The sequence below is a fragment of the Morus notabilis genome, unplaced genomic scaffold, assembly GCF_000414095.1.
Source record: "Morus notabilis unplaced genomic scaffold, ASM41409v2 Scaffold1981, whole genome shotgun sequence".
In the NCBI taxonomy this organism is placed as follows: Eukaryota; Viridiplantae; Streptophyta; class Magnoliopsida; order Rosales; family Moraceae; genus Morus; species Morus notabilis.
Window position 1 is genome coordinate 44,129 of NW_010362503.1, and position 24,578 is coordinate 68,706.

Here is a 24,578-nt window from a genome sequence, read left to right on the forward strand (position 1 = left end):
GTTAGAGGTCGAGAGGTTTCCGAGCATAGGGTCAGGGAAGACCCCTTGGACGTTGCTACCTCCAGCACGTCTTTGGGCGGAAACGGGGACTCCCTACTTCGCCAAGTCGAGGAATACGCTGACATGTCCGCCTCGTCTTCCCAACAAGACGCACTCGTTCTCCTTGACAACGAGGGTGTTGGCCCGCAGGCCGGCTCTCCCGGGCGTCAAGGGTATGGGGCTGCGCCCACGAGTACCCTTTCAGGGCTGGCCACAGACCTCGACCCGTCCAAGATCAGGCCCCACGCCGCTAGAAAGGCATTCGTCGACGCAGGGATCGACCCCCTTCACTTCTACGTGATCATTCCGACCCCCCACAACAGGGCGCACAATCCTCCCCCCGATCATATGACAGTGTACACCCGGGCACTCACCTTTGGGCTAACCTTGCCCTTTCACCCCTTCGTGAAGGCTCTATGCGGCCTTCACAGGATCTCGCCCGTACAATTGTTACCCAATTGTTGTGTGACAATAAACTCCATGATAATATTGTGGAGGAAAATTTTAAGCCTCGACCTCAGCGTCGAGGAATTTTTATACTGCTACTCCCTTCGGGCTTCCCCTGGGCAGAGGGGATTCTTTTACATACCTTCCCACGCTAAGTCCAAACCTCCTGTCCCACCTGTGGTCAATGGTCCAAACCTTATGTCCCACCTGTGGTCATCGGGAAAACCACAAGTTCCCACGGGTGGAAACCCCAATTCTTCTTCCTAGGGGGTAATTTTAACTCTCACCCCCTCGATGGCGATCGACCGGTGGGGACACAGACAATATTTAGCAAATACTGTAGGTTTCTCCGCCTTTTTCCTTTCTCGCAGGTTTTTGTGCAGCTGTCGAGCCTTCTGACGATGTTTCAATCTCGCAGGTGAAGAAGTCGACCGTCCGACGCTCCCAGCATCCGCGCTCGATCGTGTCGAGAAGATACTGCTGCTTTCCCCTGACCGTCTGCGTGCCTCTGTTCTCAACACAAAAGAGAACCAACAGCTGTACGGCCTCATCGTCGATCTTCCCGCCCCACGTCGACCCGTTGCCCCTCCCGCCGATCTCCTCTAGGGCCGATCTCCTCAGCGGTAAGTCGAGTTTTTCTCCTGACCTTTTTTCTTCTTTTTTTTTTTAGCGAAGTCCGGGGGACATAGTCGAGGTGTTCCTGAGTTGACTCTTCATTTTTCGCGTAGCCGTGCCATCCGAGATGAAGTACAGCATCCTCGTCAAGCCGAAGAAGAGCACGAACGGTGCGGGATCGAGTGGGATGTCGAGTCAGCACACGACCGAGGCTGTTGTCTTGCCGGGCGCCGCCAGGACTCCTAGGAAGGGGGTATTCGTGGTTTACCCCTTGTTCATTGTGTCTGACGTTGTCGACCTCGACCTCACTCACGCTTTGCGCCTCCCGCCTCGCTTCAGCCTTCCTCTGTAGGCCATATACACCTTCTTTCACGAGGACACTTGGGATGTTTTCGCCGGGGAGAGCATCCTGGACTGGCAGCGCCTGACTGTGAAGCGTCAAATCTTGGTAAGCCTCGACCTCGACTCATGTCACTACTGCTTGTATGCGGTAGTCCTTTTTTTTTTTTTGGGTTTCTCCGTCTTGACCGCATTCTCTTTCCTTTGGAATTCAGGCCCTTGAGCTTACTCTTCAGAATTACGTAGAGCTGGAGGCCATCCTCAAGGGGGAGAAGACGCCGGCGGTGGCCATCGACAAGGAGATCACCGCCCTTCGTACAGTTCGAGACGAGCTCTCGACGGACTTGGAGGTCGAGAAGGCAAAGGTGCGGTCCCTCGAGGATAGTATTTCCACCGAAAAATCCAGCAGCTACAAGGAAGGCTTTCAGGAGGGAAGCTCCAAGGGGGTCGAGACATACCTCTCGTCTCGGGAGTTCCAGGAGCGCCAAAAAGAGGCCACTTCAAGAGCCATCTCGGACTTCCTGTCCTCCGAGGACTTCCACCGCATGGTCGACGCCAGGCTTGATGCCTTCAAGGAGTCCCAGGGGCTCAAGGAATTGATCGAGGGCCAAGTGCAGCAATTCAAATCCTCGACGGACTTCGAGGAGCTCATCAACCAGAGGTTCGAGGCCTACCAGGCCTCCGCCGAGTTTTAAGAGTTTCAGATTTCCCTGATGCAGTCCGCGGGGGAACAAATCCTCGACCGCTTCCGCCAGAAACGTCCGGACGTTGACCTATCCTTTTTGGACGAGTCTGACAGTGATGGCGTGGAGGTGGTCGAGCCGCCGTAGGGGGCCGAGGGTGTCGACCAGGCGCGTAGTGGTGAGGAGCAGGCTATGGGCGGCGACGGCGAGTAAGGAGGAGACTCTAGCCGGGGCCTTCTATTTATATTTTTTGCTGCAACCCCCTCTTCTCTTCTCTCCTTTTTTTTTGCAGGGCCGTGAGGCCCAGACAATTGGTTCGGTAATTTGTAACGACCATAAGGTTGAGACCAATTTTTACTTTTTATATATGCTTTTCATATAATATTCGTGCTTTTACTCACTGTTTGTGTAGATTGTTGCGTATGTGTATATTCTCTTTAAGGAGCGTTGTGCCTTTTGTTGGGGGGCCTCATTGTTGGGCCTTAGTACCCCCTTGTCGAGGCTGAGTTTGAGAAGTCAGCCTCGGCACATCACTGTAGATGCTTTGACGTAGATAGTGGGATGTGAGGAGCGTAGAAAAACTCGCAGTCGCTCAAAGCACGGTTGGGCCAGAGTCCTATCGTCTTTGCAAGTTCGTGGGGGGCTCACATCGCCCCCTTGCCAAGAACAAGGCTTTGGACTTGTCTTCGACATATCGTCGTCGTTGCATCAATGACTTTAGTCGACGTATCGACAATTGTAGAAGATCATACCTGTATAGTAAGAATTAGTCGATGTATCGACGTATATTTATTTACGTATGAGTTACAAGTTGGCTTTTTAGCCTGCCAGAACGGGGAAATGAAAAAAGCAGAAATAAAAGACGCCAAGTCTGGTCTATTAGGTCGACGCTTCTCGTAGTCACTGATAGTAGACCTTCAACTGGTCTGCATTCCATGTATGCTTGATGCCTCGACCGTCGAGCTCTGCAAGTCGATATGACCCGTTTGCAACAACCTCTTTTATCCTGTAGGGCCCTTCCCAGGTCGGACCCAAGGCTCCGGAGTTCTTGGGTTTCGTGTTGGGGGTTACTACCCGCAAAACTAGGTCCCCGACCGTGAAGCGCTTCGGCTTGACCTTCTTGTTATAATACCTGGCCGTTCTTGCCTGGTATGCGGCGAGCCTTAACTGCGCGTTTATGCGTCGTTCTTCTAAGAGGTCGAGCTCTAAGCTCATCAGTTCGGCGTTCTTATCCTCCTCGTACCGGGTTACCCGGTCGGTTGGAATGGACACCTCTACTGTAAGGACTGCTTCGAACCCATAGGCCATTGAGAATGGGGTTTCCCCCGTGGTAGTTCTACTAGTTGTTCGGTAGGCCCACAACACTTTTGGCAACTTGTCGGCCCACTTCCCTTTGTAGGCGTCGAGGCGTCATTTGAACATGACTTTGATTATCTTGTTGACAACCTCGACCTGCCCGTTAGACTGGGGGTACACGACAGAGGAAAAATTCTAGTGGATCCCAGCAGCTCGCAAAACTGGCTGGTGTTGTCGTTGTTGAACTGCTTTCCGTTGTCAGACACGAGAGAGTGTGGGACACCGAACCTGCACATAATGTTGTTCCATATGAAGTTTGTGCATTTCGCCTCCGAGATGGCCGTCAATGGCTTGGCTTCGACCCACTTCGTGAAGTAGTCGAAGGCGACTATAGCGAACTTGTACCCTCCTGGGGTTTTGTGCAGGGGACCAATAAGGTCAATCCCCCACTTTGTGAAGGGCCAAGGGGATAGTATGGACGTTAGGTCCTCTGAGTGCAGTCGAGGTGTCGGGGCATACCTCTGGCAGCTTTCACACCTTTTCGCGTACTCAGCCGCATCTTTTTTGAGACTGGGCCAGTAATACCATTGTCGTAATATTTTGTAGGCTAGGGACTGTCCTCCCACGTGATTCCCGCAAACCCCATCGTGCACCTCCGATAGCACCCTATTTGCCTCCTCTACACCGAGGCACCTGAGCAAGGGCATCGAATACCCTCTGCGCTAGAGGAGGTTGTCGTGCATCGTGTATCTTGCTGGCTGATACTTCATCTTTTGGGCCTGCCGCCTGTTCTCAGGAAGCTCGCCGCTGACCAAGTACCTGATGATTGGATCCATCCAGCTAGGTTGGAGGTCCACTGGTGCGACTTCAGGCCGCTTCTCCGTGGACGGGGTTTTCAGGACTTCTAAGGGTACCAGGTTTAGGAGATCGGCGTCTCTCGACGTCGCCAGCCTGGTGAGTGCATCGGCGTTGCTATTCTCTGCCCTCGGTACCTGCTGTATGTCATAGGTGGTGAACTTTCCCAGGGCTTCCTTAACCTTCTTCAGGTACGCAGCCATCTTCTCGTCCCTGGTCTGGTACTGTCCCTTTACTTGATTCACAATGAGTTGTGAATCACTGAAGATGTCGAGGTTTTCAGCTTTCAAGTGCTCCGCCAGCCGGAGCCCGGTGAGCAGTGCCTCGTACTTTGCTTCGTTATTGGACGCGGGGAATTTGAACTTGACGGCCGAGGTGACCTTGTGTCCTTCCGGTGTGTGTAACACCAGTCCTGCCCCACTGCCGTTGTCGTTGGAGCTGCCGTTGACGTAGAGCTTCCATCGTGCTGGTTCGTCGGCTCCCTCGACCTCGGCTGGTAGCCCTGTGAACTCTGCCACGAAGTCGGCCAGGGCTTGGCCCTTGATAGCGGTTCGTGGTTTGTAGTCGATGTCGAACTAGCTGAGCTCTATTGACCATTTAAAGAGTCGACCAGAGGTGTCGGGCTTTTGAAGCACCTGCCTGAGGGGGTGGTTGGTCAAGACCTGAATGCTATGGGCCTGGAAGTAGTGCCGTAACTTCCTTGCTATCACAACTAGCGTGAGGGCGAGCTTTTCCATCTGGGGATACCTCGTCTCCACGTCGAGGAGGCGCTTGCTAGTGTAATACACTAGCAGCTGCACCTTCTTCTCTTCGCGGATTAACACCGAACTAACGGCGTGCTCCGAGACCGCTAGGTAAAGGCTCAGTATCTCCCCAGTCACAGGTTTGGACAGCATAGGGGGTTTGCCAAGGTGTTCCTTCAGTTGTTGGAACGCCTGTTCGCACTCTTCCGTCCATAGAAATGGCTTGCTTCCCCTCAGGGTGTCAAAGAACGGTACGCATTTATCTGTGGATTTGGAGATAAACCTATTAAGTGTGGCCACACAGCCTGTCTGCTTCTGGACCTCCTTAGGCTTCTTTGGCAATGCCATGTCGAGGAGGGCCTGAATCTTTTACGGATTGGCCTCAATTCCTCGGCTGCTCACCATGAAACCCAAGAACTTCCCTGAAGCGACGCCGAAGGCACACTTCTGAGGGTTCAGCTTCATTTTGTACGTTCTGAGAACACCGAACATTCTTCCCAGGTCCTCCTCATGGTCTTCGGTCTTCCTGCTCTTTACCAGCATATCGTCGACGTAGACCTCCATAGTCTTCCCTATCTGCCCCGCGAACATCTTGTTGACGAGGCGTTGGTAGGTCGCTCCAGCATTCTTGAGACTGGAGGGCATCACTCGGTAACATTAGAGCCCTATGTCGGTGACAAACGCCGTGTGCTCTTCATCGTGGTCGAGCATTGGTATCTGGTTGTACCCAGAGTATGCGTCCATGAAGCTCAGTAGCTCGTGTCCTGCTGTGGCGTCAACCAACTGGTCAATTCGGGGTAGTGGGAAGCTGTCCTTAGGACAGGCTTTATTCAAGTCAATGAAGTCGACACACGTTCGCCACTCCCTGTTCGGCTTTCTTACCATGACAGGATTTGACACCCATTCTGGGTATAAGACTTCTCGGATGAAGTTGTTCCTCATGAGCTTGTCCACTTCTACCCGCAGGCCTTCAGACCTCTCGGCGTTCATTGGTCGACGCTTTTGTCTCTTTGGCGAGAACTTGTCGTCGATGTTTGGTCGGTGACACATGACGTCGGGACTTATCCCTTCCATGTCCTCGTGGGTCCAGGCGAACGCGTCGAGGCTTCCCTTGAGAAACTCGACCAATTTTTCCCAGTTCTGTGCCCCCAACTCCGAGCCTATCCTCAGTGTTCTCGTTGGGTCGCTTTCATCGATGGGGACCTCAATTAGTTCCTCGACCGGTCCTGCTCTGGGCTCTTCTCCTGGGAACGTTGGATCCAAGTCGAGTCCCTTTCCCCTGGTCTCGACCATTCGCAGCTCTCTCCGTACCTGAGTCGGCTCGGCGTAGTGGCGGACGGTTTCTGAGTACGTGAGTCTTGACTCGTACTGGTTGCCTCTGACCTTGCCGATCCCGCTTGGCGTGGGGAACTTCATCACCTGATGGTAGATGGACGTTACCGCCCGCAAGGCCCTCAGGGTCAGGCATCCGATGACCGCGTTGTATTGGTCGCCTCCCTTCACCACCAGGAACTTTGACATAACGGTCGAGGTGTGTGGTCGGTCACCGATGGTCATAGGCAGCTCGATGGCCCCTTCCGGGATGACGCTGTCTCCCGTGAACCCGTACAGTGGCTGGGCACTGTTCTGCCGCCTTGAGCGGGGAATCCCCATCTTGTCGAGGCAGTCCGCGTACAAGATGTCCACGGAACTACCGTTGTCGACCAAGATACGGCAAACCGTGTGGTTACCGATCATGGCCTCGACGACTAAGGCGTCGCTCTGGGGGAAATGTACCCCCCTCGCGTCGGCTTCCGAGAGAGTGATCTCGGCGTCCTCATATCGCGCAGCCTTAGCCTCGTGTCCCGAGACGTTCATGATCCTCTGGCTGAACTTCTCATTCGCCTCTCGAGCATACTCCTTTTGTCCGTGTCGAGAGGTACCACCGAGGTATGGTCCCCCGAAGATCGTTCTTATGATGCCAACCGGTTCGGGCGGGTTATCGCGCCTCTACTCGTCCCGTCGGTCGTCGTTGCGCCTGTTGTTGTTCCGGCGGTCGGCTCGGTATTCACCTAGCCTCCCTTCCCGGAGCAGCCTCTCGACCTCATCCCTCAGGTCGTAGCACTCGCTGTGGTGTGACCACTCTCGCCGTGGAAACGGCAGTATTTGTTCTGGTTTCTCCGCGCTGGGTCAGACTTTAGGGGTGGAAGTCGACGTAGGACCTGGAGATGCCTGATCTCGTGGTAGACGTCCTCGATCCCCATACTCAGGGGAGTGTAGGCGTTGTACCATTGCGGCTTGGGCCGCTTGGTCTCCCCCTGGCTCGTCGAGGCGTTGCCGCCCCTGTTGCTCGGAGCCGGGTTGTACCTTGGCTCGGCTTGCACCTGAGGACCTCGGCGCTTCTTGCCGTTGTTCTGGCTGCTAGCCTGCCCTACCTCCTCCTTGGCAGGGGTTGCCGCCTTGCTCTTTAAGGCCTTCTTGGCCTCCTCGGCGTTTATGAACCCCTGCGCCCTTGTCAGGAATTCCTGATAGGTGTGGGGCGGCCTTCTGTCAAGGTCTGTGCTGTAGGGGATGTCCTTCTTCATGCTGGACAGCGCCCCCATCAGGGCCACTTCATCGGAGATTCCTTCAGTGGCGGCGACCTGTTCCCCGAACCGGGCTATCCAGTCCTTCAGGGACTCGTTAGGTCCCTGGTATACCATCGACAGGTTCTGTTTTGGTGGGATGTATTTTTTGACACCTATGAACTGAGTCAAAAAGGCGTTCTTCAAATCATCCCAGCTGGTGATGGAGTTTGGTTTGAGGGACCTAAACCATCTCCTCGCGGAATCAGAAAGGTGATTCCTGAATGCCCAGCACATCACCTCCTCGAGGTATCCATGCAGGACCATGTGTCTTGTGTACACCTACAAGTGATCGTCCGGGTCACTCCTCCCGTCGTATAACGGAATGGGAGGCGACTTGTACTTGTCGGGAAGTGGGACCCGGATGATGTTTTCCGTGAATGGGTGGTCGTGAGACGTATACATCTTGGCGTCGACGTTAACTGCCTCAGCCACCTTTCCCACAACCTGTTCAAAGTTGTTCAGTCGACTCCCCATCTGCTTCTCCAGCCTGGCCATCTTCTCGGCCAGAGCTTTATTTTCTGCTGCGAGCTCATCTTCCCTCGTCAGCTGCACGACCTTTCCACGTCGGGCGTCGAGCCTTCCTCTCAGGTCTCCGCCATGCACCGACGTGGATCCCACGGGGACGACGTTCCTCCTAGGTGGATCCTGTTGCGGTCGAGGGGGTGCATCTCTGTTGTCCACAGTTGGCGCCGCAGCCTTCTCCACGCTCTCCTCCGTGCCGCGCGTTGCCTGCTCCCTACAGACCTATTCGACTTTGACGGGCGTGGACCACGCGCTCGACTGTCAACGACTTCCTCGGCGTCACCGCGTCGGTCGCCAATCACTTGGCCCCCAACAGCGGCGTTCACCGGGTTCATCGGCGCATCCCCAAGCGGTAGCATTGGGTTCTGCCCTTGTTCCCGCCCAGCCAGGGCCGTAGCCAATCTTTCGACGGCTGTGGCCAGCGTTTCGACCTGCTTTTGGAGCTGGTCGATACGGTCTGGGGGAGTCGCGGGCACCGGTGGAAGTGGATCCGTTGAGGTCCCTGCGGTGGTGGTATTCTGGACATGCTTGCCAGGAGGCATGATGACAGTTTCTTTTGGTTCAAAGCTGGGTTTAATTTTTGGGCTTGAAAGCCCTCCTTCTAGCGCCAATTGTTGACGGTGTTTTTCTGACAACTCGTAATTACCTTTCCAGAAACGCTCACTGTTGTAACAACCACTGAATCAAGCAATAAAATGTAAAATAATGTAGAAGGGACAATCGTTTTATAGTGGTTCGGTAATAATTTTATGCCTAATCCACTTGTGCATGCACTATTTTCTCAGATGTTTACAAGTTCTCTCTGTAATACCAATGGTGTCTAACCCCTTTCTGGGTTTCGTTCGTTCTATTTATAGGCCTCTACATTCGATTACATATTCCCGGCTCCCAAGGAGGAAGCCATCTTCTGTTCTCGATCCTCGTGAGGGTAGGTGAGCTTTCATGATGACTTTTCTTGGAAATACGGCTGATCCTCTCAGCCTGCCGCCTGATTTCCTGACTTCTGCAGTAGCAGTCGGATCAATACTTCCCTCCTCGGGTTAACATGACTTCTGGCAAAGGACCGACAATGTTCCATCGACGCAGCGGTTTCAGCACGTAGAGCCCTCGCCCGACGCCTTTCCTCTTGCGCGATCTCTCGACGCATAGGGCATGTTTGCTACGCCTTACCGTCGATGCCAATAGCCGGTCCTCCGCGGGGAGTCCTCGGCGTTGGTCGTTCGAATGAGTGGTCGATGTCTCGACGGGATGAGCAGAGGCGCGATAACCCGCCCGAACCGGTCATAAGAACGATCTTCGGGGGACCATACCTCGGCGGTACCTCTCGACGTGCACAGAAGGAGTACGCTCGAGAGGTGAAGGAGAAGTTCAGCCAGAGGATCTTGAACGTCTCGGGACACGAGGCTAAGGCCGCGCGATATGAGGACGCCGAGATCACTTTCTCAGAAGCCGACGCGAGGGGGGTACATTTCCCCCAGAGCGACGCCTTGGTCGTCGAGGCCATGATCGGTAACCACACGGTTTGCCGTATCCTGGTCGACAACGGTAGTTCTGTGGACATCTTGTATGCGGACTGCCTCGACAAGATGGGGATTCCCCGCTCAAGGCTGCAGAACAGTGCCCAGCCACTGTACGGGTGCACGGGAGACAGCGTCATCCCAGAAGGGGAGACAGCGTCATCCCAGAAGGGGCCATCGAGCTGCCAATGACCATCGGTGACCGACCACACACCTCGACCGTTACGTCAAAGTTCCTGGTGGTGAAGGGAGGCGACCAATACAACGCGGTCATCGGACGCCCGACCCTGAGGGCCTTACGGGCCTTGCGGGCGATAACGTCCATCTACCATCAGGTGATGAAGTTTCCCGCGCCAAGCGGGATCAGCAAGGTCAGAGGCAACCAGTACGAGTCAATACTCACGTACTCAGAAACTATCTGCCACTACGCCGAGCCGACTCAGGTACGGAGAGAGCTGCGAATGGTCGAGACCAGGGGAAAGGGACTCGACTTGGATCCAAGGTTCCCAGGTGAAGAGCCCGAAGCAGGACCGGTCGAGGAACTAATTGAGGTCCCCATCGATGAAAGCGACCCAACGAGAACACTGAAGATAGGCTCGGAGTTGGGGGCACAGAACCGGGAAAAATTGGTCGAGTTTCTCAAGGGAAGCCTCGACGCGTTCGCCTCGACCCATGAGGACATGGAAGGGATAAGCCCCGACGTCATGTGTCACCGACTAAACATCGCCGACAAGTTCCCGCCAAAGAGACGAAAGCGTCGACCAATGAATGCTGAGAGGTCCGAAGCCCTGCGGGTAGAAGTGGACAAGCTCATGAGGAACAACTTCATCCGAGAAGTCTTATACCCAGAATGGGTGTCAAATCCTGTCATGGTAAGGAAGTCGAACGAGGAGTGGCGAACGTGTGTCGACTTGAGTGACTTGAATAAAGCCTGTCCTACGGACAGCTTCCCACTACCCCGAATCGACCAGTTGGTCGACGCCACGGCAGGACACGAGCAACTGAGCTTCATGGACGCATACTCTAGGTACAACCAGATACCAATGCTCGACCGCGACGAAGAGCACATGGCGTTTGTCACCGACAGAGGGCTCTATTGTTACCGAGTGATGCCCTTCGGTCTCAAGAATGCTGGAGCGACCTACCAACGCCTCGTTAACAAGATGTTCGCGGGGCAGATAGGGAAGACTATGGAGGTCTACGTCGACGATATGCTGGTAAAGAGCAGGAAGACCGAAGACCATGAGGAGGACCTGGGAAGAATGTTCGGTGTTCTCAGAACGTACAAAATGAAGCTGAACCCTCGGAAGTGTGCCTTCGGCGTCGCTTCAGGGAAGTTCTTGGGTTTCATGGTGAGCAGCCGAGGAATCGAGGCCAATCCGTAAAAGATTCAGGCCCTCCTCGACATGGCATCGCTAAGGAAGCCTAAGGAGGTCCAAAAGCTGACAGGCTGTGTGGCTGCACTTAATAGGTTTATCTCCAAATCCACAGATAAATACGTACCGTTCTTTGACACCCTGAGAGGAAGCAAGCCGTTTCTATGGACGGAAGAGTGCGAACAGGCGTTCCAACAACTGAAGGAACACCTTGGCAAACCCCCTATGTTGTCCAAACCTATGACTGGGGAGGTGCTGAGCCTTTACCTAGCGGCTCGGAGCACGCCGTTAGTTCGGTGTTAATCCGCGAAGTGAAGAAGGTGCAGTTGCCGGTGTATTACACTAGCAAGCGCCTCCTCGACGCGGAGACGAGGTATCCCCAGATGGAAAAGCTCGCCCTCGCGCTAGGTGTGACAGCAAGGAAGTTACGGCACTACTTCCAGGCCCATAGCATTCAGGTCTTGACCAACCACCCCTCAGGCAGGTGCTAGAAAAGCCCGACGCCTCTGGTTAACTCCTTAAATGGTCAATAGAGCTCAACCAGTTCGACATCGACTACAAACCACGAACTGCTATCAAGGGCCAAGCCCTGGCCGACTTCGTGGCAGAGTTCACAGGGCTACCAGCCGAGGTCGAGGGAGCCGACGAACCACCACGATGGAAGCTCTACGTCGACGGCAGCTCCAACGACAACAGCAGTGGGGCAGGACTGGTGTTACACACACCGGAAGGACACAAGGTCATCTCGGCCGTCAAGTTCAAATTCCCCGCGTCCAATAACGATGCGGAGTACGAGGCACTGCTCGCCGGGCTCCGGTTGGCGGAGCACTTGAAAGCTGAAAACCTCGACATCTTTAGTGATTCACAACTCATTGTGAATCAAGTAAAGGGCCAGTACCAGACCAGGGACGAGAAGATGGCTGCGTACCTGAAGAAGGTTAAGGAAGCCCTGGAAAAGTTCACCACCTATGACATACATCAAGTACCGAGGGCAGAGAATAGCAACGCCGATGCACTCACCAGGCTGGTGACGTCGAGAGGCGCCGATCTCCTGAACCTGGTACCCTTAGAAGTCCTGAAAACCCCGTCCACGGAGAAACGGCCCGAAGTCGCACCAATGGACCTCCAACCTAGCTAGATGGATCCAATCATCAGGTACTTGGTCAGCAGCGAGCTTCCTGAGGACAGGCGGCAGGCCCAAAAGATGAAGTACCAGGCAGCAAGATACACGATGCACGACAACCTCCTCTACCGCAGAGGGTATTCGATGCCTTTGCTCAGGTGCCTCGGCGCAGAAGAGGCAAAGAGGGTGCTATCGGAGGTGCATGATGGGCTTTGCGGGAATCACGCGGGAGGACAGTCCCTAGCCTACAAAATATTACGGCAAGGGTATTACTGGCCCAGTTTAAAAAAAGATGCGGCCGAGTACGCGAAAAGGTGTGAAAGCTGCCAGAGGTATGCCCCGACACCTCGACTGCACTCAGATGACGTAATGTCCATACTATCCCCCTGGCCCTTCGCAAAGTGGGGGATTAACCTCATTGGTCCCCTGCACAAAACCCCAGGAGGGTACAAGTTCGCTATAGTCGCCGTCGACTACTTCACGAAGTGGGTCGAAGCCGAGCCATTGACGGCCATCTCGGAGGCGAAATGCACAAACTTCATATGGAACAACATTGTGTGCAGGTTCGGTGTCCCATACTCTCTCTTGTCTGACAACGGAAAGCAGTTCAACAATGACAACACAAGCCAGTTTTGCGAGCTGCTGGGGATCCACAAGAATTTTTCCTCTGTCGTGTACCCCCAGTCTAACGGGCAGGTCAATGTTGTCAACAAGATAATCAAAGTCACGCTCAAACGACGCCTCGACGCCTACAAAGGGAAGTGGGCCGACGAGTTGCCAAAAGTGTTGTGGGCCTACCGAACAACTAGTAGAACTACCACGGGGGAAACCCCATTCTCAATGGCCTATTGGTTCGAAGCAGTCCTGCCAGTAGAGGTGTCCATTCCGACCGACCGGGTAACCCGGTACGAGGAGGATAAGAACGCCGAACTGATGAGCTTAGAGCTCGACCTCTTAGAAGAACGACGCACAAACGCGCAATTAAGGCTCGCCGCATACCAGGCAAGAACGGCTAGGTATTATAACAAGAAGGTCAAGCCGAAGCGCTTCGCGGTCGGGGACCTAGTTTTGCGGGTAGTAACCGTCAACACAAAACCTAAGAACTCCGGAGCCTTGGGTCTGACCTGGGAAGGGCCTACAGGATAAAAGAGGTTGTCGCAAACGGGTCATATCGACTTGCAAAGCTCGACGGTCGAGGCATCAAGCATACATGGAATGCATACCAGTTAAAGGTCTACTATCAGTGACTACGAGAAGCGTCGACCTAATAGACCAGACTTGGCGTCTTCTATTTCTGCTTTTTTCATTTCCCCGTTCTGGCAGGCTGAAAAGCCAACTTGTAACTCATACGCAAATAAATATACGCCGATACGTCGACTAATTCTTAATATACGGGTATGATCTTCTACAATTGTCGATACGTCGACTAAAGTCATCGATGCAACGACGACGATACGTCGAAGACAAGTCCAAAGCCTTGTTCTTGGCAAGGGGGCGATGTGAGTCCCCCACAAACTTGCAAAGATGGTAGGGCTCTGGCCCAACCGGGCTTTGAGCGACTGCGAGTTTTTCTACGCTCCTCACATCCCACTATCTACGTCGAAGCGTCTACAGTGATGTGCCGAGGCCGACTTTTCAAACTCAGCCTCGACAAGGGGGTACTAAGGCCCAAGAATGAGGCCCCCCAACAAAAGGCACAACGCTCCTTAAAGAGAATATACACATACGCAACAATCCACACAAACAGAGTAAAAGCACGAATATTATATGAAAAGCATATATAAAAAGTAAAAATTGGTCTCGACCTTATGGTCGTTACAAATTACCGAACAAATTGTATGGGCCTCACGGCCCTGCAAAAAAAAAAAAAGGAGAGAAGAGAAGAGGGGGTTGCAGCAAAAAATATAAACAGAAGGCCCCGGCTAGAGTCTCCTCTTTACTCGCCATCGCCGCCCGCAGCCCGCTCCTCACCACTACGCGCCTGGTCGACACCCTTAGCCCCCTGCGGCGGTTCGACCACCTCCACGCCATCACTGTCAGACTCGTCCAAAAAGGATAGGTCAACATCTGGACGTTTCTGGCGGAAGCGGTCGAGGATTTGTTCCCCTGCGGACTGCATCAGGGACATCTGAAACTCTTCAAACTCGGCGGAGGCCTGGTAGGCCTCGAGCCTCTGGTTGACGAGCTCCTCGAAGTCTGTCGAGGATTTGAATTTCTGTACTTGTCCCTCGATCAATTCCTTGAGCTCCTAGGACTCCTTAAAGGCATCAAGCCTGGCGTCGACCATAAGGTGGAAGTCCTCGGAGGACAGGAAGTCCGAGATGGCTCTTGAAGTGGCCTCTTTTTGGCGCTCCTGGAACTCCCGAGATGAGAGGTATGTCTCGACCCCCTTGGAGCTTCCCTCCTGAAGCCTTCCTTGTAGCTGCTGGATTTTTTGGTGGAAATACTATCCTCGTGGGACTGCACCTTTGCCTTCTCGACCTCCAAGTCCGTCGAGAGCTCGTCTCGAACTGTACGAAGGGCGGTGACCTCCTTCTCGACGGCCGCCACCGGCGTCTTCTCCCCCTTGAGGATGGCCTCTAGCTCTACGTAATTCTGAAGAGCAAGCTCAAGGGCCTGAATTCCAAAGGAAAGAGAATGCGGTCAAGACGGAGAAACCCAAACAAAAAGAAAAGGACTACCGCATACAAGCAGTAGTGACAGGAGTCGAGGTCGAGGCTTACCGAGATTTGACGCTTCACAGTCAGGCGTTGCCGGTCCAGGATGCTCTCCCCGGTGAAAACATCCCAAGTGTCCTCGTGAAAGAAGGTGTATATGGCTTGCAGAGGAAGGCTGAAGTAAGGCGGGAGGCGCAAAGCGTGAGTGAGGTCAAGGTCGACAACGTCGGACACAATGAACAAGGGGTCATCAATCTTCGACCCTGGGAGCAGGATAGGCTCAGGGGGAAGGGGGGATCGCTAGGTTCGCCGCGACCTCGGCACCTATGTTCTTCTCGAGGCGCCGAGCTTTCCCGGAAGTCCCCGTGACTACAGGGGGCGCCCGCGGCTCGGTCACATTTTGCCTCTTCGACGGAGGGTGTTCAACCACAAATACCCCCTTCCTAGTGGTCCTGGCAGCGCCCGACAAGACAGCAGCCTCGGCCGTGTGCTGACTCGACGTCCCACTCGATCCCGCACCGGTCGTGCTCTTCTTCGGCTTGACGAGGATGCTGTACTTCATCTCGGATGGCACGGCTACGCGAAAAATGAAGAGTCAACTCAGGAACACCTCGACTACATCCCTCGGACTTCGCTAAAAAAAAGAAAGAAGAAAAAAGGTAAGGAGAAAAACCCAACTTACCGCTGAGGAGATCGGCGGGAGGGGCAACGGGTCGACGTGGGGCGGGAAGATCGACGATGAGGCCGTACAGCTGTTGGTTCTCTTTTGTGTTGAGAACAGAGGCACGCCGACGGTCAGGGGAAAGCGACAGTATCTTCTCGACGCGATCGAGTGCTGATGCTGGGAGCGTCGGACGGTCGACTTCTTCACTTGCGAGATTGAAACATCGTCAGAAGGCTCGGCAGCTGCACAGAAACCTACGAGAAAGGAAAAAGGCAGAGAAACCTACAATATTTGCTAAATACTGTCTGTGTCCCCACCGGTCGATCGCCGTCGAGGGGGTGAGAGTTAAAATTACCCCCTAGGAAAAAGAATTGGGGTTTCCACCCGTGGGCACTGGTGGTCTTCCCATTGACCACAGGTGGGACAGGAGGTTTGGACTTAGCGTGGGAAGGTATGTAAAAGAATCCCCTCTGCCCAGGGGAAGCCCGAAGGGAGTAGCAGTATAAAAATTCCTCGACGCTGAGGTCGAGGCTTAAAATTTTCCTCCACAATATTATCATGGAGTTTATTGTCACACAACAATTGGGTAACAATTGTACGGGCGAGATCCTGTGAAGGCCGCATAGAGCCTTCACGAAGGGGTGAAAGGGCAAGGTTAGCCCAAAGGTGAGTGCCCGGGTGTACACGGTCATATGATCGGGGGGAGGATTGTGCGCCCTGTCGTGGGGGGTCGGAATGATCACGTAGAAGTGAACGGGGTCGATCCCTGCGTCGACGAATGCCTTTCTAGCGGCGTAGGGCCTGATTTTGGACGGGTCGAGGTCTTTGGCCAGCCCTGAAAGGGTACTCGTAGGCGCAGCCCCATACCCTTGATGCCTGGGAAAGCCGGCCTGCGGGTCGACACCCTCATCGTCAAGGAGAACGAGTGCGTCTTGTTAGGAAGACGAGGCAGACACGTCAGCGTACTCCTCGACTTGGCGAAGTAGGGAATCCCCGCTTCCGCCCAAAGACGTGCTGGAGGTAGCGACGTCCAAGGGGTCTTCCTTGACCCTATGCTCGGAAACCTCTCGACCTCTAACCTGCTTCGACGACATGTTTTTAAAATGAAAGGCAAAGAGGGAGTTAGCTCCTAGCGGTCGAGAGGTCCAAAGCGCAAGGTAAGAAAAACAGACTACACCGCAAGCCACGGAGGCTCAGAGCCAAGTCCAAGGGCCTCAACGGCGCCCAGGAGGTCAGACATTGCCAGCCCCGCCGTCGGCGTAAGGCTGGCGGCCCCCGAGGCGACCGGACCCACAGGAAGAACAGGGAGAATGAGGACTTACCGGAGTTGGAGGATGCTCGAATATGAGAATGATGGACGGTTCAAACACGGAAGATGCACGGAAGAAATGGCTCAGGGGAAAATCCGACAGAGTAACGGCGTCTTGAAAACTCGGTAGTCAGAAATGCAAAGGTAAGGGGGTATATATACCCGCACGAGAGGAAGCCAAGGGGTCTTCGAGGAGTCCAAAGGGCTCCAGATCTCGACTGTAGAATTTGAATCGGTCCCATCCGACGGCGGATCCGAGAAGGCATGATCGAACGGCTGGGGAGAGAGCAACAGGAAAGGGCTTGATCCGACAGTGATGATTTATCCCCCCGTCCCACGTGGCGTTAGGGAAATGAGGATGTGACGGTTCGTACAATCGACATGACTGCTCCACTGCCTGAGAAACCAGCCGCAATGATCACAATACTTGCGAGCAGCAGTCCTAAACCGCAGAAAGGTCCCTTTCCACGCGGCATCCTCGACGCTGTACAGCCAGGAAAGTCACACCGTGACATTCCAGTTTACGGGGAAATGTTATACCATGGTCGAGACATCGACCACTCCTTCGAACGACCGACGCCGAGGACTCCCCGCGGAGGACCGGCTGTTGGCATCGACGGTAAGGCGTAGCAAACATGCCCTATGCGTCGAGAGATCGCGCAAGAGGAGAGGCGCCGGGCGAGGGCTCTACGTGCTGAGACCGCTGCGTCGAGGGAACATTGTTGGTCCTTTGCCAGAAATCATGTCAACCCGAGGAGGGAAGTATTAATCCGACTGCTACTGCAGAAGTCTGGAAATCAGGTGGCAGGCTGAGAGGATCAGCTGTATTTCCAGGAAAAGTCATCAGGAAAGCTCACCTACCCTCACGAGGATCGAGAACAGAAGATGGCTTCCTCCTTGGGAGCCGAGAATATGTAATCGAATGTAGAGGCCTATAAATAGAACAAACGAAACCCAGAAAGGGGTTAGACACCATTGGTATTACAGAGAGAACTTGTAAACATCTGAGAAAATAATGCATGCACAAGTGGATTAGGCATAAAATTATTGCCGAACCACTATAAAACGGTTGTCCCTTCTACATTATTTTACGTTTTATTGCTTGATTCAGTGGTTGGTACAACCGTGAGCGTTTCTGGAGAGGTGATTACGAGTTGTTAGAAAAACACCGTCAACATAAAGCATTATATTATTGGATTGAAGACTCCTAAAACATGTTTCTCAAGGACTGGAAACATAGACTTGGATGAGGAGTTGGTCGGTCCAATTCATGGTACATTTGGGGCTGTCATGCATTTTAATGTTTATTAATTTAAGAGGAAAACGGTTCTTGGCTTAGTTTGGTAGTACTGTAGATTTAAAAAAAATTATTTTTAGTTGTGTTGAAGGAAGAAGCAGCTGTTATAAGAAGCAGCTGAGTGTTTAGTAAACTGTAATTATAGTAGCTGTGTCGGTTCCAAAATCAGTGTAATAGCGTTTGGTAAATTTTGAGGTTGAATTGTTGTGGGTATGTAAAATGACCAAAATAGACATGACATGAAACTTAAATATATATATATATATAATTATTTTTGGTATTTAAAAATACTTGTTTAACTGTAAAAAAAAATGCTATGATTTTGAATTTTTTAACAATAAATTTATGATAATTAATTCTTTTTTTTTTCATTTCTTCATTCACAATATAATTACAACTAAAAGGAGCATTAGTGACAATTACTCAGGGACAGTTACAGTCTTCGAGTTGTGGAATTATTTAGTGCTCTCTTTCTTACAAAGCTTGGCAGGGACAGTTGCAGTCTTGATAACGCAACCAAATACCATAATTATCAAATTTGGTAGAGTTCTTTTCAAAAATTTACAAGAAAATTTTAATATATCAAGACCATCTCCAATGCTACTGTTGATACCAATATTGATTCTATTTTGAGCTCACATATGTAATGTCATTTCAAAAAGAAAAGTTTCCAAATACAATAATAATTTAATAAGTATAGAAGAATCAGAAGCAACCGCCTATGGTTGTCTAATTTGCCAAATGTTGTGTGGCACTAATATTTGTATTTGCATCAACCGTATTTTGGGTCTGGATGCAAACTGCAAAAATTTCGATGGATTGATCATTTTGAAGCCTTACATCCGAAAAGAATAGATATATTGTAGCCTTACAATATATATACGTATATTATAAAATTTCAAATTGGCCAAATGAACTATCTCTAATTTGACAATTCCCAATTCATTCCTCTTAGGTTGGCACACAATATCTTAACGAAGTAAATTATTGGTTCAAGAAACTAAACATTTTTGTAATTTAATAAACTAAGGGTGTTCACAGATCTCAATCCGTGGATTGAAGACCAATTCGCAATCCAATGCAGAATTGTGGATTGAGAAAATTCTAATCTGTGTCCTATCCAAAATTTTTTTGAATTGGATCAAATTCAATCCAAAACATATTGAATTTTGTGGATTGGACTCATGAATTCACGGATTTTGACATTTAAAAATATAAATTAATAAAAATAGATACAAAATAAACACAACATGAAATATTAATAAACATCTATATTGTTACTTCAAGCGAGAAAAAAAAAAAAAAAAAAAAAAAGGTTTCACAATGTGCTGGGTTTTGTAGTAGGGACTAGGGATATTAGATATGAGCTTTATAGTAGGGATATCAAATCTGAGCCACTAACTATATACTAGATTTTTTAAAAAAATTTAAAGAATTAACTTAGATATTTTATATATATAATTATAAAAATTATACATATGTATATATATAATTTTGAATTCGTGGATTGGAAAGTGTTTAATCTGCAATTTGATTCAAAACTTTCGAATTAAAATTTTCTCAATTCGTGTCTGATCTAAAATCATTTTCATTTTGATCTAAAACCATTTTTAATCCGATTTAAAACTTTAAATTGGATTGAATTTCGGTTCGAATTGGATTAGATTTTAAGGATAATCGGATTTGCAGATTATGTGATAACCCCTTAATAAAACCATGGTCATTCACTAAAAATATGTTTTAAAAGGGCGATTTTGGCACGTACCCTCGAAAAATACGATTTGACTATTCATGAAAGGGAAAAAGAAAATCAAAACAGATAGCTATGGTTAAGACTGAAAAGGACCTTGCCACGTTAGCCACTCTATACTTCTTCTCACGCGTGTAGACTAGTCAAATGGGCTAATGCGCGGCGGTGATTGGTGATTAATGGTCACCTATGAGGTGACTGTATTAACCCATAATTAGAGAAGTTGATTTGTTGAATGATAGTGGGAGGCTAGGAGCATTATAGGTATCACCAAATAATAATAATAAATAAAAAATATGATTTTATAATAAGGAATCCCCAATGGTACTTTTCTAAATAAAAGCTTAAACATCAATTTAGTATCATTATCAAAAAATTAGAACTAGTATAGTATGAACGTTTTACAATCATCTCATGCTGTTATGAGTGTTAACATAGAAAATTAAGCATTTGCATGCTTTTATTAGCAATCCTCATGTTATATTAGTTTCAACCAAATCACATTAAGCATGCACAAATCTTCCTAATGAGTCATTGTTTTTATTCTCAAATTATTATTACTGCAATCTCATGTTATTATAAATGTTAGAGCATCTCCAATGCAATGCATAATTAATGTGTTAATTATTAATTTATCATTAAGTGTAAAAAACACTCTAATACAATGTTATTTGTTCTGTTAAATTTTTCATATGCTATATTTTGTGATAAATTTCCCACAAAGTACAACATATGGTAAATTTGACTCTTGATTCCTATTGGTTGATATACTTATTTTTTCATTTAATCATTACAACTTTTGTTTTTTCAAATTATTTTAATATTAAAAGTTTACTTTTATAATTTTTAAAGCTTAATAATTATAAAATGAATATGACTATGGTACCACGTCGGATAAGTATGGATACCTGTTTTTTTTTTTTTTGGAGAAAGAGAAAAATAAGCCAAGACTTGAGATGAATTAAAATTAATGGGCCAATAGTTTATATAAGTTAATAAATAGGTCAAATTACTGTTTTCGTCCATAACTTGTCTGGTTATGAACCATAACTTGACAAGTTATTGTCCATAATTCATGGTTTTTGTCCATAACTTGTCTGGCTATGAACCATAACTTGACAAGTTTGTCCATAACTTATCTGGTTATGAACCATAACTTGACAAGTTATGGCCTATTAATTTCTATAACTAAAAGTTGACCTATATACTTTCTTAAGCTTTTCATATTGGCCTATTTTCTACTATTTCCGTTTTTTTTTTTCAAACATTCAGATTAAAAGTCAATGGTTTCAGATCAAGGTTACATAAAAACAAATATAGACACCAATACATTTGATAACAAAATCTAATAATCACAAGGGAAAAAAAGAGAGAACATGCTAAAAAGAAAACACTCGGGCAAAACCTGTTTGATAGCTCCATCACGCCAGAATTTGCCACACAAGTTCCACCTAGTCACACCAAGACTTGCCCCTCACCTTGTATCCCCATTGCGACGGAATCACAAATCACGACCTCTATCGCCGTCGCGAGGAGTCACGATGAGATGCCGCCCCATCGTGATAGTCACAATGAGATCGCGATGCCATTGCAAGAATTATGGGGGTGGGTCTCACAGCAAAATCGTGAGGACACGACCCCGGTGGGTGGGGTTCCCTCTTAGAGATCTTAAAACATTTTTAGATCTTGGAGGGTCACTGGTAACCTCCTTCAGGCGACATAGTGGTAGATTTAATTTCCATAATATATTTTTTAAAATTTTTTCCTTTATTTTTAATTTCTTTTTTGGGTTTAATGAATTTGATTTGACACAATCAAGTGTTTTTTTTTTTATTTTTTTTTTATTTTTAATAATGTCATCACAAGAATTCAATGTTTATTCAATGGATGAAAATGTCATTATCAATAACGGAAAAAAAAGTGGGAGGTATGTTAGCATTTACCTTATAGAAAAAATAGAGATTAACCTTTAAAATAACATTATGCATTAGAGTATAAATAAAAATAACATATCCTATCATATCTTTTCATGTTAAATATACAATTGACATTAGCATTTACATTGGAGTCTAACATAACATTTTATACATTATGTAACAAATTAAAAATTATTTGTCAAGGTAACAACAATAAGGTTACCGTAATTGAAGCCAAATCCTCTTTGAGAAAATAGAGAATTTATCTTTGAAAGCGCATGCGTCTAGACTTTTACCCTTTATTTTTAACAAATACCATTTTATTCGTGTAATTATATGACTAAAAAAGTTGTGAATCAAGAATAAAAAAAAGTAAAAATTCTCACCATGCACTCAAGATTACCCAATCTCTTTTGTACCCTTCTCTATGAATAATATCCTTAGTTGATAGATAATGAGAAATTAAGGGAGGAAAGATTTAAGAAATAACATAGATTTATATGGAGGTAGATGCTTCTAGACTTCACACACACACACACACACACACACAAAAGGACACGGAAGGAGCAGTGGGTCAATCTGGCTCTGCAGCCCAGCCCACATGGTATGAAAAGGCCAGGCAAATCCGGTCCTCCGATATTACTGGCATTTTGCAACTTTATTAGAGATAACTAGAAATATTATGCGCATAAAAAAAAGGGTCAAATTAGGGATTCTGTCCCTCGCTTCTTTGGTTTTATGTTCCAGTTTCACCCTTCTTATGTTTGATACAAAGATTTACCCAACAAAATTACTAGTTCATTCAAAAAAATAAAAAATAAATAAATAATTACTAGCACTAGTCACTACAATAGGAATAGCATTTCAAAGTAATGGTACACCATTTTCCTATTCCTAGTTTTTTGTTTCACACATTGGTATTGGGCATGAGAAAACTCCACCTTATAAAAGGATGACTTTCTGACAATATTTGAATAGCGTATTCCACTTCATATAAAAAATAAAGAGCAAAGCTTTAAGAAAAAACATCCATTCTTTGGTACTTCAAGTATAAGTTATAATTAAAGTACCTCAATCAGAGAAAATGTCTATCAAGTCATCGGATTCTTCAGACGATTGGCCTCGAATTGCCTCAATAGCTGCAACGACTGATGATAGAGACTAAGGTTGATGCCGTCGACGTTCCTTCCGACACGCGCCTGTAAAACTGCCTGAAATAGAACAAACACATTGGAGATTTGTAGGAATATTAATCTGTAATCAACTAGACGATATATCAATAGTTTACCTGATTATCAGGTTGAATAAGTAGTTCACCAATAAACTGGTAGATGGAGCCAATTCGAAAGCTAATTTCCCTTAGGTGCTCGGTATTGATCTTTAATTTGGCGTCTCCATCGACAACCATGGCAATGGCTGTCTCCGCTGAGTACTCTTCTAGCCTGAAGAGAAAAAGGAGACACCAAGCTTCACAATGTTTAAATTGTTTGAAATCATAGTGATAAGATAATGAAAATAAATTAATGGAATCAACAATATGCATGTGGTCCAATCATTGACCCACCCATACCGGTATAACATAAATACATGAAGCATCATGCAATTATATGAATCAGATGATCTGTTTGCAATTATGAAGCAATGATTAAGCTGATAAGCCACTGCTTAGACAAGTGTATATTAGGAGGAATAAGAGAGGGGTAGGAGCGGGAAATTAGAAGGTGGCTCAGGTGTGAGTGTTAGAAGAGGGGGAGTTAGTTAGAAGTCGGTTAGCAGAGGGGTTGATACTGTAATTAGTCTTGAAAGTCTTGGCTGTGTCCAAGCAGGGGAGGCTTGCAGACCCTCGAAGTCTGCTGAATACTTGTAAATCTTCCATTTCTGAATAAGAGAATGCTTGTTCTTCTTCTTTGTTGCTATATTTTCCTACGATTAGCCTAGTTCTATCAATTTGGTATCAGAGCATTGTTCTAAGAGATGGCTGCGGGCAAGAAAACGGAAGAAAAGTCTGAATCCGTGGAGAAGGAGATGCAGCAGATCAAGGCTTCGCTGGAAAAGGGAATCGATGATGTTAGGGCGGAGATGAGCCAAAATATGGCGAATCTGCGTCGTTTCATGGAGCAGTTGCGGTTACTGACGGCACAGGCAATGATGGGATCGAGGGCGGAGGGATCTGGAACCGTCGCCGCTGGAGTTCACGATGGCTGCAGGGTTGGGGTTTGCGAGGGTTGTGATACGCATGCCATGAGGGAGCGACGCGAACCTGTGGGTCAAGTGGAGGAATTTGAGCAAAATTTAGGGGAACCGGTCGAACCTAGGGTTTTCGTTGGTGAAGGACGCGGTGAGTTGCATGGAGTCGGCGGCGGTATTGATCCGATCGGTGGAGTTCTTCCGCGCGGAAAGGAGAAAATTGCGATTCCTAGGGCTCATGAAGGATTCCGCTGGGGTTCTGTTTGGGAAGAGGGTTACCGGGCGGCAGAGGGTGGATTCAAATCGAGAGTGGATGGATGTTTTGAAGGACTCAAGGCCGGTGAGTCTGTTTGCAGAGGTGGACGGAGAATTTTTGGAAGGAGAACGGCGTGGGAGAAGGGGGAGTTTGACGGGAGATTTCCGGGACATGGAGTGGGTCTACCCGAGGATTTGGAGGGGTCCAATGGGGAGTTTCCGGAGCTGTGGGGGGAGGATAATTGGCCACCGGTGAGAAGGAAACACTTGGATTATCCTATGTTTAGTGGTGATGATCCAGACAGTTGGGTGTTCCGAATGGAACAGTTTTTCTCCATTAACCATTTTTCGGAGAAGGAAAAAATAATCACAGCAGGACTAG

General features: G+C 48.8%; 3 protein-coding genes across 3 annotated transcripts; all 3 read right to left on the reverse strand.

The window, feature by feature from the left end:
- Positions 1 to 4,141: 4,141 nt before the first annotated feature.
- LOC112092339 lies at positions 4,142 to 5,365 on the reverse strand. Its single transcript, XM_024168301.1, has 2 exons — positions 4,910 to 5,365; positions 4,142 to 4,813 (listed from the first exon to the last, which is right to left on the reverse strand). The coding sequence occupies exons 1-2, from the start codon at positions 5,363 to 5,365 to the stop codon at positions 4,142 to 4,144; spliced, it is 1,128 nt and encodes a 375-aa protein (XP_024024069.1).
- Positions 5,366 to 7,107: 1,742 nt separating this feature from the next.
- On the reverse strand, positions 7,108 to 7,887 carry LOC112092340. Its single transcript, XM_024168302.1, has one exon. It carries the CDS (start codon positions 7,885 to 7,887, stop codon positions 7,108 to 7,110), a length of 780 nt encoding a protein of 259 aa, XP_024024070.1.
- A 14,594-nt stretch (positions 7,888 to 22,481) lies between these two features.
- On the reverse strand, positions 22,482 to 23,630 carry LOC21386283 (CST complex subunit TEN1). Its single transcript, XM_010102289.2, has 3 exons — positions 23,543 to 23,630; positions 23,043 to 23,221; positions 22,482 to 22,965 (listed from the first exon to the last, which is right to left on the reverse strand). The coding sequence occupies exons 1-3, from the start codon at positions 23,628 to 23,630 to the stop codon at positions 22,846 to 22,848; spliced, it is 387 nt and encodes a 128-aa protein (XP_010100591.1). The 3' UTR covers positions 22,482 to 22,845.
- Positions 23,631 to 24,578: the final 948 nt, after the last annotated feature.

Excerpts from the sequence above, each read along its gene's own strand:
- LOC112092339 (XM_024168301.1), bottom strand. The coding sequence starts at position 5,365 with ATGGCATTGCCAAAGAAGCCTAAGGAGGTCCAGAAGCAGACAGGCTGT. Across the intron at positions 4,814-4,909 it reads CCAACCACCCCCTCAGGCAG|GGCCAAGCCCTGGCCGACTT; the intron begins GTGCTTCAAAAG and ends ACCGCTATCAAG.
- LOC21386283 (XM_010102289.2), bottom strand. The coding sequence starts at position 23,630 with ATGGAAGATTTACAAGTATTCAGCAGACTTCGAGGGTCTGCAAGCCTC. Across the intron at positions 23,222-23,542 it reads GACTTTCAAGACTAATTACA|CTTGGTGTCTCCTTTTTCTC; the intron begins GTATCAACCCCT and ends AACATTGTGAAG. Across the intron at positions 22,966-23,042 it reads TTATTCAACCTGATAATCAG|GCAGTTTTACAGGCGCGTGT; the intron begins GTAAACTATTGA and ends GTTCTATTTCAG.
- LOC112092340 (XM_024168302.1), bottom strand. The coding sequence starts at position 7,887 with ATGGTCCTGCATGGATACCTCGAGGAGGTGATGTGCTGGGCATTCAGG.